Genomic DNA, 17430 nt, shown 5'->3' with positions numbered 1-17430 from the left:
GAAGGACATTTCTTCTTGCCGTGCCCTCTCCAGAACAAGATGTTCTCTGTGGAGTGGTATGCTCTGAGAGGCCAGATCTGGCTACTCCCTTCCAGTACTGCAGGTAGAAAAAGATGGCTTGAACATAAAGGAAGACACAAAAATTGTTTGGAAGCTGGCCAGGGGCAGATGGGAACAGGCTGAGGAGATGGAGGTCTATTTGGTCTGGTGCTGTGGCTATGTAGATTCGGTGTCTAAAATCACTTGTGGGGAGAGAATGACATGAAGGTAGTCATTGGCTGCAGTTAACTGGGGGGGGTTCCTGAGGCCAGGTGTAGGAAAGCTTGAAAGCACATGTTGCAGCATAATTAGAGGCTTTTCTCAAATGAAGATAAAACTTGATATGCAAAGTATGTACATTTGGATTTCATTTTGCACTACACCCCCTGGAGTAGGCCTTTATCTTACATTTACATCAGGATGTTGGGCAATATACCCCCACTTGCAATTTACTTTAATTGTGGTGACTGTTAATTCTTACAGTGTGGACTGAAACCATGTTTTAGAAAGTTTCCAGTCTGTTATTTGGTCATTAGGTTGAAAAGGTCTGTATAGTTTGAAAAAGCTGATAGTAAACATGATGGAAGTATATAGAAAGCTCGAAGTTATGAAGGAAATAGTTTAGAGTCTTCTCTTTATTCAACCATGTATTAAAGGATTAAAGGGCATATAGTGAGACAGAGGAGTGGTAGATTGAAGGCAGACAGGAAATTTCTTTGCATGGAATATATTGCCATTCATTAACAGTATCAGCATGCATGAACATAACAGGACCCTGAAAAGGATCAGACATTCAATAGTCTCCAGCACCAATTGCAATTACTGCAGTACCAGTGATAAACAGACAAAATTCAAGACTATTGGACAGATTTCAGACCAATTCTAGTTAAATAAAATTGAAAGAAAGATCTATCTGGGCCTGGCTATGCTATAGCTATCTACTACAGCATCCCTTGTACTGTCCTCCAGAACACATTCCAGTTAGCACAGCCAAAGACTTGAACTATTTGGACTGCCAATTTTATCAAGCACAATAGTCCTGATGGCCTCTGATCATCAGTTTATTTATATTGAATACAGCAACAGTCTGCTGGAAGGTATCTGGCATTCTGACAATTGTCTGAATGACTGCTGAATGCTTTGAGTGTACGTTAGTTATTTCTTCTACAAGTGAACACATATTGTGCTATACTTAGAGACATTTGGGTTGGCGCTTAGTGGAAAGGTTCAGACCTTGATCGGTCCTGTACAACTCCTATGTAAACCAGGCCACTGACAGGCCTGTTTAACCTGGCTGATATATTCCCAGAGAGTCTGAAACAGCTTCTTCTGCTTTACAAGGCATATAAATGCTTTACAAGACATCTAAGTTCCCAACAGATGCTGCTGCACATCTGCTCTGCCCAGACAGCTCCTGGTTGCCTCCTGATCTACTTTTGCTTATGGGCAACTTGACCCTAGTAGCTGTGTGTCTACATCTGTACAGTTTTATGCCCATTAGTAAACCTTGCACTTCTGCAATCTTGATGAGATTTAAAGAACCATGGACATCTGCACCATACTCTGTTGTGCAACACAGGCACCTCAAACACTGCACACTGGCAGTTGGGACCCAGGACTGAGCTTTTGAATGATGTCTGTAGATAGTTATCAGGTTCTTTTTACTGGTACAGAGATGTGATTTCATGTGTTATGGGACCAGGTAAGGCAGGAGAGATATGATCACTCTATATCTCTGCATCATCCCTTCATCCTGAAAAGTGAGATTCTGATTTTACAAGCTTCCTTTTTACAATGGCCAGTGTTGAGACACACAGCTCTCACAGGACACTCTTAAAGCTATAACTTCTGTGCTTTTCAGTTGTTGAACCAAAGCTGTTCATTCCTGCCCTTTCTTCCTATCCAAAATAGTGAAATGTTTGTTGGCACTGTCCAGGAATTCATCTGTTGGTATTTTAATATGCATGTGTGTGCTCATCCAATTGCTACAATTACACTGTGGGAATCTTGTTCCTAAAAATACACCAATCTCTGCTGCTCTCTCAGCACTAGCATGAGGTAATGTATCATGTTCCCTAGTAGCCAGTGACACATGGGATGAAGGTAATCAATAGAGCTGGTAATACATAAAGACAGTAACAATTATAATTACAACTGATTTCCCTTTCACTTAAAATCTTCTTCTAGCCTGTGTGATCACAGCTTCATCTGCACAATGAATTAAAATAGTCACATGCTTCCCTTTGCTGAATAGACTCCTGTTATTTTGCCTGAGAGCATCTTTTGAGTAGCTCAAAGAGATGAGATTTATTATGGGAACCTTAAATCAGTTCATACTCTAGCAGGTGCTCAGTTGCTATGGGTCTGCTTCCACTGAAATTGAGAGATCTACCTGTTTGCATCACTCATATCATGAGTACTGTACTTTGTCTAGGAAAACATGTGCATGTCATATTTTGAATTCAAGGTGCAGCAAACAAGTCCCTGCTAAGAAGTGTGATCTTCCATGTTCCAGCATCTCTTTTGCATTATTTAAATTGCAATTGAAAGTTCTGTGGGTCAGGGGAAGCTAAAAAAAAAAAAAGATGGAATGCTATTCCATTTTTAATATCTAAAAGTAATCTCTTCTGGAAGGACTTTTCCCCTCTGGGATCAGAGGGGAATGCTATACTCAGTGTATAGCATTACTTACCCTTGTTGTTGTCTCTTCTGGCCCAAAACAACGTTTGCCTTTTGAGCAGAGTGGGCTTGGGAGCCTGAATATTGTAGACAAAAGTCACAGTAATGAGACACTAAGTGTGTGCAAATCAGTACACTGCAAATTACAACACTGATTGCTGAGAAATTGTTGTTATGTCTCTCTTCTTCTATCTCCCTACCTGTAGAATAACAGCAGTAATACTAGAAATGGCAAGGAACATTCATGAATTAATAAAAACTGTCCAGTTTGTCAGTGCTTTGAAGTTCTTCAGGGAGTAGAACTAAATGAAGTACACTTTGGTCAGTGTCTGCAGAGGACACATAAAAGTCTGAAGCCCCAGGAGAATTCCTCTGGCTTTGGGATTTCCAGCAATGGTTTTCTGTTGTGGAGAGGATGAGCCACTCCTGAGAAAAGGCAGAGGGGAATGGATGTGGAAGCTGTGTTCTGCACCCAAGTGATAATCTGGAGCTGATCCCACTTTTGCCCTTTAGAGTTTGTTTTGTAGCCACTGTAGCTCATTGTATCTTTCTTCAAAAAATGGGGTATAAAAGGAACCCCATTATCCTCATTCTGACCTTTGTACTGTTGAATGAAAATATTTCATTTTCCCCTGGAGACTGCAATGAATCGGTTGCTTTCCCAAGAGTGTTTCTTTTACCTAGAGCCATACTCTATCCTTAGTTCTGGTCTGGATCTCTTCTAGACAGCGATTATCTTTCCCATCAAACAGAATATGTCTTAGAGAGCAGCCAGGAAAGAATCCTCTTTGCCTCTTTGAGCATGGAGCACTGGAGCTGCTACTGTAGCTTGTCATACATTACAATACTGTCAGCACTGGCTTTCCTCCCATCACAAGTGTTTTTGCAGCCAGGCAAAGGCAGAGCCACTGAGCACTCTCGGAAGCCTCCAGCATCTCCATTGGTGCTTGGCCACAGGCTGCTCTGTGAACAGAACTCTCTCCCTCTGTTTGATGGAAGCAACACCGTGCCCACAGCCTCTGGGCATCACAGGAAGATGGCTTTTTGCTATTAGTACTGAGATCCTCCACTTTATTGCTGAGATTTACTGTTCAGCTTCAATGAAGGCTGTTGAATTAACCAGGCTTTTGTTTCCTACCTTTCAGAGTCACAAGGAAGCCCTGTCCTGCAAACCAGGAGTCAGTGTAGCTATGTTTCGCTGTAGCTTCTTGACTAGTGAGGGAGACTTGCAGGTCTCCTTCTGCCTATTGTGAAGAGAGCTGCTGAAAGCCACCTCTTTCTCAGGGTCTTTCACAGAATGACATACCCCCCCACCCCCAGCATCACAGCCCTTGTCTAATGAGCCACCAGTGTAGAAACTGAAGCCTCAAATCCTGAACAGGGTGAGAAATACATAACTTTTGGATACTGCTGGAGCTGATGTGATATTTCAGAGCCAGCCTCTATTCTTAGAAAAGTGGAGAAAGTAATAACTTAAAAATAAGATCCAGTGCAGCGCTAGCTCAGGTGAATGTGAATTTTAGTTAGGATCACACCAACAGGTGAAACACCAGATCTCATAATAGCATGCCTCTGGAGCTGACCTAGTGATTTTGCTCACCCTCACCCATGAATCTGGTCCCACCAGAGTGAACTGAAGCATGTGTGTGACACTGCTGATGGGCTGTTTATCCTACGCAAAAGTGATCAGTGAACTGTGTCTTATGGCTTGGCTGTAAGGTCTGAGTTGTGCCTGTTAACTCTGGAGGCTCACACTGCCCGGTGATGTCAGCAGGACTCTTGCATGAGTAAGCAAGCTATTCTTTCCTCTCACGAGGTTATTTGATTGTTCTGTATAGTGCATTTAAACTGTAAAGGAGTTTTACACATGCTGCTACCAAAACTGCACATCTCATTCTAAAGTTTCACACTACAGTTTTATGAGGGAAAGAGTCTGAAAAGGGGAAAACAAAAGGAGCCAGAAGTTAAGTCAGGAAAGTCTGTAATGAGCACTAATAAAACACAGAACAACTTTGTGAAGATTTGATGCTTTATTATTATTAAAAGTTCATTATGAAATTGGCACAACACATAAAAATAGATCTGTGGTGAATGATACATAGTGCTATTATTGCCCGGCTGTTTTGTGCACACCCTCATTGTTTAAAATCAGAAGGTAATGAATATAAGACATTTCATCAGCTAACTGTGAAACCAGTGTTACTACAGCCGAGAAAGGCTGTGCTTTCTGTTGACTCTATCAAATGGATAATGCAGACAGAAATAGTCCTCTATTCATACTTAAAAATAAACCCAGTTTTACAGTATGGCCCAGCTGAAAATAACTGGAGAGGGAGAGCTAGAAATACCCCTTTTCTTATGGACCTATTTCCATGAAAGTCAAAGGGATTTCTGCCAGGGGTTTTAAAAGGAGCAGGATGTAGTTATTTGTTGACAGACAGATGGAGAGGCCTAGCAACAGAAGCTAGGGAGGACCTGTGGCAAAGTATGAGTTTATTATTTTGATTTAGCACATGCTGCTGAATCTCTTTGTATTAATTGTGTATGTTCATAACAGCACTGATTGCTGGGAGGAGCTGAGAGGGTGTATCAAAGCTAGATAAAGCGTCTGCAGCTCATTTTTTCTCCCCATTTGGGTTGGCCTTGGTTCTAACCCCACATGCCAGTCATTGTAAAGTGACTTTTACCTGTACGCTTTCTGATCTATGTGAGAAAATCAGAACAACACCCATAGTTACAAAAAAATCTCACCAGGTCACTAACTCTTCCTAGACTTGTGAAGCTTTTCTCCCTAACTTCTGTGCTTATCCTGGTGATCATTTAGGGCTGCTCTCAGCCTGACTCTTTTTCCTCATACTGTCATATCAATTCCAGGGGTGCTGGGAGGTTGCTTAGAGCTGTCACTAACTGGCTTAGCAGAATTCTGCCTGGGAAGGTCCCTGTAATCAGCCTCAGTGCAGAAACCAGTGCTGTAGAATTCTGTGTGGAGCACTGATTATTGATGGGAGGCAAGATGAACCCTACATCAGATACACTGCTTCAATGTCTGCAGTGAAAAAATTGCCTTAGAGGCATGGCTACTCTTAAATTTTCCTCTTATTTATTTGGGAGCCTCTTTTAAAGAAGGCAAGTAGGAACATGAACTCATTCATGCCTTTCCAAACTTGTAAGCAATGCTGGTTTTTTTGCTCTATGTCTTAGTATGGGGTTGTGGAAGATGACAGCTATGTGGCAAATGCCCATCCCTGGGAAACTGTCCTGCAGCTCCATAGTCTGTGCTCTAGGCTGGCTCTGAAATGCCTGCTATGTCTTTCTGAACTCATGCTCCATTAGGACTGCAGCACATCATGCTACCCCAACCCTACTACCATGCTTGAGAGCACTGTGGGTACTCTGTTCTTCTTTCCTCTACAACAAATACTTTTAAATCCCAAAAGATAAAAATCTCAGTGTTGCTCCCTTCCATTAAAATCGCGAGGCTTCAGTCTCAGCGTCACAGCAGAAGAGTGACAAGGGTGGAAAGCTGGCACAGCAGAATGGTGAATCAGGTTCTCTCTTTGGTTTTCAGGCTGTTTACTCAAAACAGCCCTTGAGAAAGATGCTATGCCTCAAGCAGATGTCACATTCAACCGGTTTAGCAATATTACGCCTATTTCGTCTCAAGCAAGCCGAGGGGAGGGACAGTATAATATATGTTAGTGCAAGTTCACATAGACAACGTGAATATTTAGTACAAAATGTTCTTTCAAGGTGGGGCAAACATTTCTAATTGTGACACAAAAATAAGGTATTTGGTAACATTTTTACCCACTTGGCTGTGAAAAAGCATTTATGTGAAATACATTTAGACATAGACTACCTCACATGATATTTCAGTATTTCAAGGCTCTTTCTGAGTAGGCATCAACCTCTTTTTTTTTTTTTTTAAATTAAATAATCTTTATCACAGCCAATTCCAAACATAGCTAAATAATTTGGTCATGGGTTTTTGGTTGTTTTGGGTTTTTTTTGCTTTTTCCTCTTTGGAAAAAATAAAGCTATGCTAAGTGGAGTGATTCCACTCCACATGGGTTTTACCCATTCAAGGCTTCTTTCATTTCAGAATTAATTTCCTCATTCAGAGGAAACCATGAAAATACTCAGCTAATAAATTCTAGCATATGATTTCAAGTGTTTGTTCACACACTCACCTAGTCCTGAAGAACTGCAGCTTATAAGAAGCTCACAGACTACTTGTCCCTACCAAAAACCATGTTGAAAACCTGGCCCAATTTGGAAAAAAGTCTTATTTTAGGTCTAGGAGGGCTTATATCCAACATGAAGATCTGAATAATCTCTAAATTGTGGAGACCAAAAAACTCAGATATAATTTTGCAGCATGGTCTCCCATCTTAAACATTTACATTTGGCTCAAAGTCCAACTGAACAGAAATATGTAAGGCTTCAGTTTTCTCTGACTTACATCGTGCATGAAAGTGTTCAGCAGTTGCTTCTCAACATGATTGGCCAACATGAGCCAAGCACGTGTGGAACAGCCCTTAGTTACATGGACATGATGCTTTTTTGCCTGACACAGCCCAGTACTGCCCATGAGCAAAAGAGAAATAAAAAGGCTTCCAAACTGGTATTAAACAGACAAATAGATGTGGAAGCCTTAACTGCGAGTTTCTGCCCTTTCCTGAGCTCTCAGCCAAACCACAACCCACTGAAGTGGGTTCACAGCCCTTCTTGCCCCAAAGCCTAGCTCAAGAAACCACAACAGGGCAGAATCAGGCAGTGGGCACTGTGGCTGGTGGGGTTATGCAAAGGCAAAACCAGAATCAGGTTCAAAAAAACATTTTCCCAAGATGAAAAACTACTGGAGGAGGAACAAATAGGAGCGCCCAGCACAGTGAGTGGGAACAGAGGTAAGGCAGTGTCCCTGAACCTGACAGAGATGCCATGGACACGGTGTTGCACCAAGTTATCTGGGCATCCCTGGTGCAGGCACTGTGCTCTGCCCAGCCCATGAAGGATAACAGAAGTCCAAGGGCTGTGCCAAACCTACCAGGAATCCCAAGCTGATGAAAATTCAAGTCAGCCAAATTGCTTTTTCTGGGCTAAAGTAAAGGCATGGAGGGGGATTCTCTACTAGTGTGCTGTCAGGGACATCCCTTTTGGTTTTGTGCTACTGCAAGGTCATGGTGCTACTTACTCTGTCTCTCCAGCCTCCTACTTCTGGCCCACTGTACTAAGCAGGAGAGACACGGGCAATGGTACTGCATCAGGAAACCTGGCTTTACATGGCTAGTTGGAGGAAGTGTAAGGCAAGGAAGGTGCTAAATATCTCTCCAAACAGAATTCATCTGCCTGCATCTCCTTTGGAACCATAAAGCATTTCCAAGCTAGAGAATAATCCAAACACCTCATGTAGAAGCACCTTTCCCTTGGATTTTTATTATCATCCTCATCATCATTTTTAAGAATATATTTTGTACCGAAACACTGTCAGCATTCTTTATACAATGGAAAATGACACAGTCATCATGTATCATGTAAAAGAGTAAAAACAGAGCAAGACAGGAACATTTCTTATCAAGATTCAATCTGGAGTACAAATAGAATCCGTTGTACAACTTAAAAGCTACCCACCAGATGAAAAGATCATCTGGAAAATAACGGGCTCTCAATTTGGAAAAAGGAGGAAAAGTCGGGTAATGTCAATGTTAAGGCTAAAATTTCCATTTGAAACTTGTCTTTTATAGGTGGCAGCCTGATTCTTAACTTGTCTGCAGCAGCAGCAACTCCCCCATGGCTTTACAAAGAGATTTGCACTTGCATGAAATAAGAATCAGGCTTCTATGCTCAGAGGACTCTGATTGACCTCAACAGGCTTTGGACTAGAGCCACAGTTGGAATTTTAGCTTGCAGTCTAAGGCTTCTTAACTGCAGGCCAAATTAGCATAAAATGAGGCTTTGCAACTGGCATTCTACCCTTCACTTTGGATATTCCAGTTCTGGTTGCTTTAAACCACAGCTTTATTGCAGGTTTAACATACTTCTGTTTGTGAGATTCTTCTTTTTTTTTTTTTTAATACTGTGCTACAAAGGATGTTTTAGTATTCTGTGTCTTTAGAAAGTCCCTATATTACATGTTTTCAAAATTGCCTACATATATGTTTATATCATAACTACTCAGAAAGACCTGCTACAGTCTGTTGTGAGCAGCCAAGGAAAAAAGTGTATTTAGTCCTAAAGTCATCAAGAAAAGTGGCTGTGTTCATTTCTAGTGTAGCACAATGACTGTGTTTATACAGCTATACCTACTATTTAAAAAGCTACTTGAAAAGTTATTATTCATGTGCAGGAGCTGATTTTCAAGCATTAATAACTTGGCTGTCTAGACAAGTTTTAATTGTCATATCAAAGGCCGAATATGTTCTCAAACAAGTGCAAAAAATTCTCCCATCTCCCTTGGAAAGAAAGAAGATAGTTTTCTTTCTGAACTAAGAGACTGATAAATTTTACTTACTCTCAGGTTATAAAAGCACAGTTAAATCTACAGATTTGCTGTGAATTTTTTTAAAACTTGAACTCCAACCTATCCTGTGCAGCGAAGTTAGTAAGCCCTGAAAAACAGTTTCTAGTGAATATGCGAAGATTCCCACCCCCACCAACTACCATGCCCACATTTTCCCAAGGCCTAGAGGGCTCCATTAAAATATAACTAAATGTTTGACAGGAAACATGATTTTTCAAGAATGCTATGTAAATTTGACCCAAAGAACCAAAGACATTTTGTACATTCAAAATGTTTACACTTTGCTGTTCTTAACCATCAGTAAGATTGTTCATTTTTACCAGTAATACATACAATGAGTATAAATAAATAAACTACAGATAAGCTTTAAAAATTGTATCAACAATACATTGTGCAAAAACTCGGAACCATCTACATTCTATGCAAATACCCTGACTAAAATATACAGGCTGTGTCCTGACACCCTCATTCGGTTTTTGCACAGTCCTTGGGCCAAATCAGCGGCTGGGAGCAATAAGCAAAATTCCACTGTGAGCCACAGAGGTATAATGCTCATTTACCCCAGCAGAAGAGCTGGCCCCTAGGCATGTGCAAAAATCCCATAGAAACTGGTGGCAATTGTGCTTGACTAAGGACTACGACAGTTTGATTGTACCCCATTAAAGTGAGTGGGAGTTTTGCCATCAGTTTCCATGGAACCAGGCTCAGGCCCTGGGTTAGGACACCAGCACGTGGCCCTGTGTTGTGCTACACTACTCCACTTCAGTGCAGAAACAATATTTGCAAAACTTTTTTTGTTGCTGTTGTCACTGCTGTTCAGTAACCAGTTTTAGTGCTGCATTTCAGAAATTGCTTTTCTGTGAGATCTGAAACGAGACTGCAAGTCTTTGTGAATCCATTCCAATTTGATTTTCCAGCACAGGTGGGCTATTTTGATCCAAGAAAAAATGGCTCAATGTCTATTAACCAACAATGTTCTTCATTAGGATAAACAACAGCCCAGTTCATCAGCACAGGAGTGAAGAACTGCATGCGGAAAAGGAACAGGGCAGCCTTCCTACCATAGCTGTGTCCAGAGCCGGCTGTCACTTCTCCAAACGGACAATGGCACCTGAGCCAAGTTGGAATCTGCAATCCTAACAAGCTCAGCCAAGTTTTGTAAGTTGAAGATCTCCATTTATCTTTATCGTGTCAATTGCTGACAGTGTTTCAATACGGTGGTAAAAATCAAAGAGCTGATGTCCATCCACAAATATTCTAAAACGGGGATGCTCACAAAGGATCTCAACCTGTAAAAAAGAAAACGATGAAGCGTGTTGTTCACAGGGTAACTGAGAAGTTACTTTCCAGAATACAAACAGTGCTCCATTAGCCTTTAAACAGTGCTGGTGCACATTTTTGCTACCTATGTGCCATGTAACAGTCTGGGCTGAGACCAGTTTGCCTCCATGACACCAGTTATGCTATGAAGGATCTGCTCTTACTTCACAGGGATGTGAATCCAGTCTCACACTGCTGTGGTGGGAAGGACTCTGGAACCCATTCCCACTGGCATCAGGGAGGTTTTGCCTCTTGGAATAATGCCAGAAACAGACTCAATCTAATTGCTAATTACAGGGGAAGAAAGTGTAACTCCAACCCAAATCTTCCATTCCTTGATAGTTATTTTTTTCTGCAAAATGAGGGGGCAGTTCACTCTGCAATGCTTTCCACACTTATATTTACTGGAAGGGAGTGAACACAAGATGAGGGATAGGTTTGCCCTTTCCTCCCACACAGACTCACACAGCTGCTGCAAAACCAAAAAGCTTTCACTGTTGTTGGCTGCAGACAGTCCAGGACTATCTGTTGGACTATACTCCATACTGGAGCTGCAGCAAAGGAAATGCAGTGCAGGGACAGCTTGAATTCAGCTAGACTTTGCATGAGGCACAAGCAGGATCAGGGAGGGACACAGTTCATCCCTCCTCCTAAAGCCCTACAGAAATGCTCTGGAAAAGCAACAAAGCCTAGAGCTGAACAGGCTTGGACAGGTGAGGAGATTCCTCATGTTAGGGGTGGCTCGAGAGGGTGCTCTGTAGTTAAGCTTTTCTGGAGCTGCCCCAGCAGGAAGCAGGGATATGAGGGCACAGAACATGTGCTTCTCGTACAGGCCCTTGGATAGGCTAGGAAGAAAATCTGCAAAGAAGCCACGTGTAAATCCAGGGTTATGTCGAAAGGCTGGTAGTCTGGAATGCTGCTTACAGACACTTGACTCCTGCTATTACAGCACAGAAAAATGGAAATGGGGGACAGTGACAAACTGACCAAGCCAATGGCCAATCGACTTGGGGCACACTGTGCTGAGAAAAGCAGGAGCAGACAGACAGCCCAGGAGAGCTCAGGCTCCTGGGGACCTGCTACCACACCATGTGAGAGGGAAGTGCCCATGCTGCCACGTAGTTGCCGTGTCACTGCGGCAGGTGCATCCAGCCTTAGGCCTTGTTATGTAAAAGATATGGTTAGCCTCAACACTGCTTACGAGCCATTTTTTTCAGATCACCCTGGGCCACACCAGAACGGTAAGTGGACTGGGTCACAAGTAATTGGCAAGAACACTTAATAGTCTGATTTATTCACTGAGAGGGAGACCATCAAGATATGAAGGCAATTGGGAGCCTTGATTCCCTTTGTGCATTTGGAAGAAAAAAAGGAAGGGAAAAAAAAGGAAAAGAATAACGACTTCCCTTCTACAGTATCTCACACCAAACAGGCGATATTGCCATCCTCTAACATCAGCCCACAAAACATGCTCTGGGTGATTTGCATTGTGTGACGGCCCAGCCACTATCCACTGCAGGGGAAGTGTAAACCTCTCAGCCAGAGCAGGACCAAGCCTCCAAACCCTTTCAAGTGCATTTCCCACAAGCACCAAAGGGTGTTGCCAGTTCTGATGGGAGAGTTTGCAGAAGCAAGTAGAGCGCAACCAATTCACCGCAAACCCAGTCATAAAACACCCTCTCAAAGCCCAAGCATCTGGGAAGACGGTGAGCTTTTGGGGTTGGGGGAGATTATCTTGGGGGCAAGAAGGATTAAGAGAGTTTGGCAGCTGGTCAGGGCATTGGCATTTAGCAGAGGGGCCACCGAGGTTTCATAAGAGGGGCGGGGAGGAGGGTTTTTCTGGGTCAGCCACACAGAGAAGGCATGCAGCCTTTTTTTTTTTCTCCTCACCGTTGTGAAGCCACAGACAGAGAAGCAGCCCTCTGCAGCTGCATACTTTGTTAGTCCTGATTTGCAAAGACATCTTCACATAACCATAAACACTACAGATGGGAATCTACTTCTAGGTCAATCCAGTCCATCTACAGCACCACTGCATTTCCATGCACACCATTTTCAAGTGACTATTGACTTAAATTTGACAGGAGGTTTAATCCCAAGGTTCAGCAAAGAATACCACTATTGCTCAGCTGTTTAATCTGCTAACACGAAGAGCTATGGTCAACCTCAGCCTAACATCCCTGGAGACAAAGGATGAACAAGATCCTTATTACTGCACTAAACTGCAAACACTATATCCATTAAAAACATCATCAAAACATACGGTAGTCCCACAGAGAATTTACATTCTCCAGTAATAACCTGTAATGCGCTAATAACATAGAGGTACTTTTTAATTTATAGCTATAAAACTAAGTGCAGGAAGTGCTCTTCATCACACTGTATTACAACCTCCAACTTGCCATAGCACCCTGCTGAGGTGTTCATGGCCCCTTCCGAGCTGCCTGCAGTTGTGTGCAGCAGTGGGATCCCCGTGCAACTTCTGATCAATACAAACAAATCAGCAACTGGTGTCTCACCCAGAGAAGTGTGGGCCACCTTAGGATCTCACCAGAGGCAAGCTGAGTTCTGCTGCGACCTCTGATCGAATTACGCTTTATCAGATATGGCGCATGCCACTGTCATCCTGGTACTCACCCGAAAAGGCTGGTCCGGTATAAATGGAAAGTAAGGAATTGATGATTGCTCTTCCCCCCATTCTCCAGCTACACAAGAGTTTCTGATAAACTGTCTGTCTGTAAACACAGCTTTCAGTTCAATAGCTACATCCGCAGGAGGATCTTCTGACTCTCCGCAAGTCAGACTGATGCCAAAGCTGCAAGACAAACAGAACGGCTCTCATTCAGCCAGAAACAAGCAAATAAGCCCCAAATGCCACCAGTCTCATTTCTCAGCTTATTAAAGCCATTGACAGTATAGCGGCACAGGGAGGGGCAACAGCTCAGCTCATTCAGGGAATGGTCCAAAAGCTTATCAGGGACAAGAATATGGTTATAGCATATAACCATATAATACATATGTGTTCTTATGCCCTGTGCATATATGTATATATATATGTACATATATGCTCTATATGCTCCTTTATTCCCAAGGGAAAATGTTGGGAAAGAGGATCCCTTAAAGAAATGCCCCCTCTATGGGTCAAAGGAGAAATCAGCACGCTATATATAAAATGATAAAAATAATCCCTCTCCTGAAAGAAGGGACCCATGTGTCTGTATTTGTGTGTGTGTGTGTGGCCTCCCCACCCTCGTCCCCTTCCCGGGCCCAGCGCGCCCGGGGCGGGTAGCCCTTCCCAGGTGTTACCTCTCGGGGTTGAGGTCCACTATGCCCATAACTAAGATCTTCTTTCCCGGCCTCATTCCTCCTTTGATGTGCCCACAGAAGGGGACGATCTGGAAAGGACAGGGGGGAAGGTGGCGAGGGTCAACTCAGCATCAGCAGCCGCCGCCGCTGTGCAGCCGGGGTAGGGGGTAAAGGGGTTAAACCAACACTCGAACCCCAGTAAACCCAAATAAAGGTGATTTACCAGGCGAGGGAAGTACACATCAGCTTGCACCGGAGATCCTAGGGAGTTGTTTAAATGCCCGTCCTCTATTTTCTGCAGGTAAAAAGGAGAGGGCTGAGGCAGGGGCAGGCGGATCCCCTCCCGAGCTCCTACCGCTCTGCAGGTGCCCGCTGTGAGGGGGCCTGCTCTGCCCTACCCTGTCCGCCCCTTCCCCGCCAGCCCCGTCCCGGAGCCCCGGGGAAGGGGCAAAGCGACACTCACCAGCGCGTCCCGCTCGGCCACGGTCCCCGCCATCTTGTGGAAACGGCGGCAGCGGCGCTGGCGACGGGGCGGAGGGGGACCGGCGGGGGCGGGGGAGAGGGAGGGAGGGAAGGAGGGGGGCTGCGCGGCAGCACCGGCGGCTGAGGGGCAGTGGCGGAGCTGGAGCGGCACCCGAGACGGTGCAGAAGTAGGAAGGCGAGGAGGAGGAGTAGGAGGAGGAAGAGGAGGAGGGGAGGTGGCCGGCTCTGCCTCGCCCGGCAGGGAGCCCAGCCCCTGGCCCGGGGGGGGTACCGGGCAGGGCGGGGGCTGCTGCTGCTTCCTCCGCTCCGCAGCGTGCCCTGCGGCGGGGCCCGGCTGGGAGAGCCGCGGGGCTCGGAGCTAGGGTCTGGCCGCGGCTGGAGCTGGGGAGGGGGCGGCGATGGCGGGCCCAGGGTAGGCCTGGGCAGGGCCTGGCTGGCGGGGGGGCCCAGAGACCCGTCACCTGGCGCCCGCAGGTGATTAATACTTGGAGAGCCCCCGAGCCCCTTATTACAAATATCACCTTTATTTGGAGAGGCTGAGACGGGTATCTCTAGTTACTGCCCTGTTCCAGAGGTGCAGAGACTGCTCAGCATCGCCAAAATGAACCGTCCTCCCTGCTACCGTCCATGCAGGCAGGCCCTGCCCCGTGGTGGGGACTCTCACTAAGGGCTGCCTTGGTGGGCTGCATCTCCCGACCTGTCGCGGCTGAGCGTGCTGCTGGGTGAATTGCTGCCTCTCCGTCAAGTCAAGCAGCAGCTCCTTTGAAATCCTCCCAGTCAGCCTCCTAATGAGGCACGGTAATTGCATAAATCGGTTGGCTGTCGACTGCTGGTTACAGAGCCAGAGCTCTTATTTACATGCAGTGTCCTTAGTTATGCAACTTGGTGGTGTCTGTGGGTGTCCTGCTCTGCTGAGAGCATGGCGAAGCTCTGACTGAAGCCACTACCCCTGCTAGCGTTGCCCTGCAATGTCAGGAATCCCTTGCCTTCACCACAGCAGGAGTGACTTGTCCCAGCAAGCATGCTGTAATGGTCCTGTTGACAAGTTTAGGATCTAGGAGGGAGTGCGATTTGAGGAAGCCTTTCTTCTCATTTCCTCACCACTGAGATTTGATGGCATGAACATCTCTTTAGCAAGGTGACATGGTGACTGGGCTTGACCTGCTTTCTGCAGGACCTCACATGGGTTGCTTGGCTTTTTGTGCGTCTTACCCCTGCATTGGGCTGGGTTGGTGAATGTAGCTGTCCTTCCTTCTCTGAAATGCTGTGAGGATTAATTACTCATGTCAGGTAAAGTGGAGTGGAAGAAGCTAAGTCACTGCAATATTTAGGGTTTCAGTATGACGATGCGTGTCTGTTGGGAAATGCTTGCAATCAATAGGTGATGCCATTTGGGAAAGCAAGAACTACGGAGAGTAGGTACAGATTGTGCAAGTGTTTACATGCTTGGTTACTTTTTCTGTAGTGCCCACTAATTTGGGGATGTTTTCATCTCTGGGTGCCCAGATAGAGATGGCTTGTGGAAGCTTGTGCATATAGCTCTGTTGGAAGTCACGTACTGAAGTCATGGCTTCTTCAGTTGTACTAGCACAGCTGGACACGAAGGCAACGGATATCCCTGCGACCCAGGTCTCAGCATGGGAAAACCACTGAACTGTTCCTTTGTGTCAAAACATTGGGTGTCAGCCGTCACCACGTGGAAAAGCACCTTCCTTAAATACTGCCAGGAGTCTGAATTCGTCAACAGTGCAGTAAGATGAAACCACTGCACGTTAGAAACAGTTGGCTTTCTAGTGGCGAGTTGAGTGCACTGGCAAGTTCACAATAAAGAGGAACTGGAGTTACCTTGATGATTTTATAGGTCCTGTGTCCTGTTCACCTTGCCAATGCCGATGTAAGTTGTGTTATGCTTTTTTAGTCTGTTAGCCTAAGAAAGAACAGAAATCACCCCATGCTTTTGGGTTTTATTTAGTGCTATGGTGTTATAGGATGCCCAAAGAACTTTTTTTCAGAACGTCTCATCTTTCCCTCAACTGTACAGGGAGCCACTTTATTGGATAAGATTAAATTTATTTGACATAAAATCAGGGCAGCCAGTTGTTTGTGCCAAAGCATGAATTCTTGTGAGGAGAGAGGTCGTTATTATGGCTTTGCTTTGTAGCCAATTTTAATTGAACTTTTTTCATTTCAAAATAATTAAATAGCAAGACTTGGCCATTTGGCTAGCTGCTTTGCCTTGCATTTATCTCTTTTGGCATGTTTTCCAAAAACTGGTACAAATGCCATGTTTGTTTTGTTGGCCATGTAAAGATTGACTGGAACAACCCGCCATGTGAAGTTACGATGGGGGAGGACATTTCTGTGTTTTTTAAGGCACTGGTGGTCTGTGCCTTTCTGTTTCTGTGCCACATTCTTCTCTCACCCCATAACAACTCAAGAGGATATTGAAAATCCTGTTTGAACATTGCATTGCAAGGTGAGGCATCCAGAGCTGGAGCTTTGCCTCTGTGTGCCGCTGTCCTGCCTGTGTGATTCCATGTGGTTTCTCCTAAGGCGGTGTTCTCCAGCAGCAGAGGACTACCTACATCCACACTGCCCAGCGGGCTGGGGAGCAGGGTTGCATTTCTGGGCAGCACTGTGCTTCCCACCCATGGAGGAGCTTGCTCAAGACCCAGCTTCCGAGCAGGTTCCCCTCTGCAAAAGGCTGCAGGGTGAGTGCTGCTATCTACGCTCCCACACTTGTTCTTCTGAAGAAGCAAGAGGTCTGTTTCTGTAGCTATCCAGTCCTTATTAAGTCATCTGTACAAAATGGGCCCTGTTGAGTATTTGTACCAGCCTTCTTGGCAGGGAAGCTCATGAGGTTTCAAGCTTAAGGGCCTGAGCTTGTGGACCCTGTGGTAATAGGTAGAGCAACACAATAAATATTTGTGCTCCTCTGAAATAAAGTACAAGTTACTGAACTTGACTGATTGACTGAGTACAAAGAAACTTGTGGATAGGTATTGTCTTCCATTTGTACAGCCTTTGCTTGGTGGGAGCCTGAGACTCCTGAAATACTGAGAATTGTATAAAGATGAAAAAGA

At 44.8% G+C, this 17430-nt stretch overlaps 2 protein-coding genes across 2 annotated transcripts in view; one reads left to right on the top strand and one right to left on the bottom strand.

Moving 5' to 3' along the window:
* Window positions 1–17430, top strand: part of LOC104556803 (uncharacterized) — a 72862-nt gene that overhangs the window by 13421 nt on the left and 42011 nt on the right. Inside the window, exon 3 of the mRNA XM_061989652.1 lies at window positions 10225–10396. The gene's annotated coding sequence lies outside the window, so the exon portion shown is untranslated. The remainder of the gene's footprint in view (window positions 1–10224; window positions 10397–17430) is intronic.
* LGALSL (galectin like) lies at window positions 4730–14526 on the bottom strand. The gene is made up of 5 exons (XM_061989186.1): window positions 14328–14526; window positions 14088–14159; window positions 13865–13953; window positions 13196–13373; window positions 4730–10527 (listed from the first exon to the last, which is right to left on the bottom strand). Exons 1-5 carry the CDS (start codon window positions 14358–14360, stop codon window positions 10384–10386), a joined length of 516 nt encoding a protein of 171 aa, XP_061845170.1. The 5' UTR covers window positions 14361–14526; the 3' UTR covers window positions 4730–10383.

The sequence above is a fragment of the Colius striatus genome, chromosome 2 (assembly GCF_028858725.1).
Source record: "Colius striatus isolate bColStr4 chromosome 2, bColStr4.1.hap1, whole genome shotgun sequence".
NCBI classification, from domain to species: Eukaryota; Metazoa; Chordata; class Aves; order Coliiformes; family Coliidae; genus Colius; species Colius striatus.
The sequence above is the reverse complement of the archived record's forward strand: the minus strand, read 5'-3'. Positions and strand labels throughout refer to the sequence as shown.

Excerpts from the sequence above, each read along its gene's own strand:
- LGALSL (XM_061989186.1), bottom strand. The coding sequence starts at position 14,360 with ATGGCGGGGACCGTGGCCGAGCGGGACGCGCTG. Across the intron at positions 14,160-14,327 it reads TGGCCGAGCGGGACGCGCTG|AAAATAGAGGACGGGCATTT; the intron begins GTGAGTGTCGCT and ends TTTTACCTGCAG. Across the intron at positions 13,374-13,864 it reads GTGGACCTCAACCCCGAGAG|CTTTGGCATCAGTCTGACTT; the intron begins GTAACACCTGGG and ends TTTGTCTTGCAG.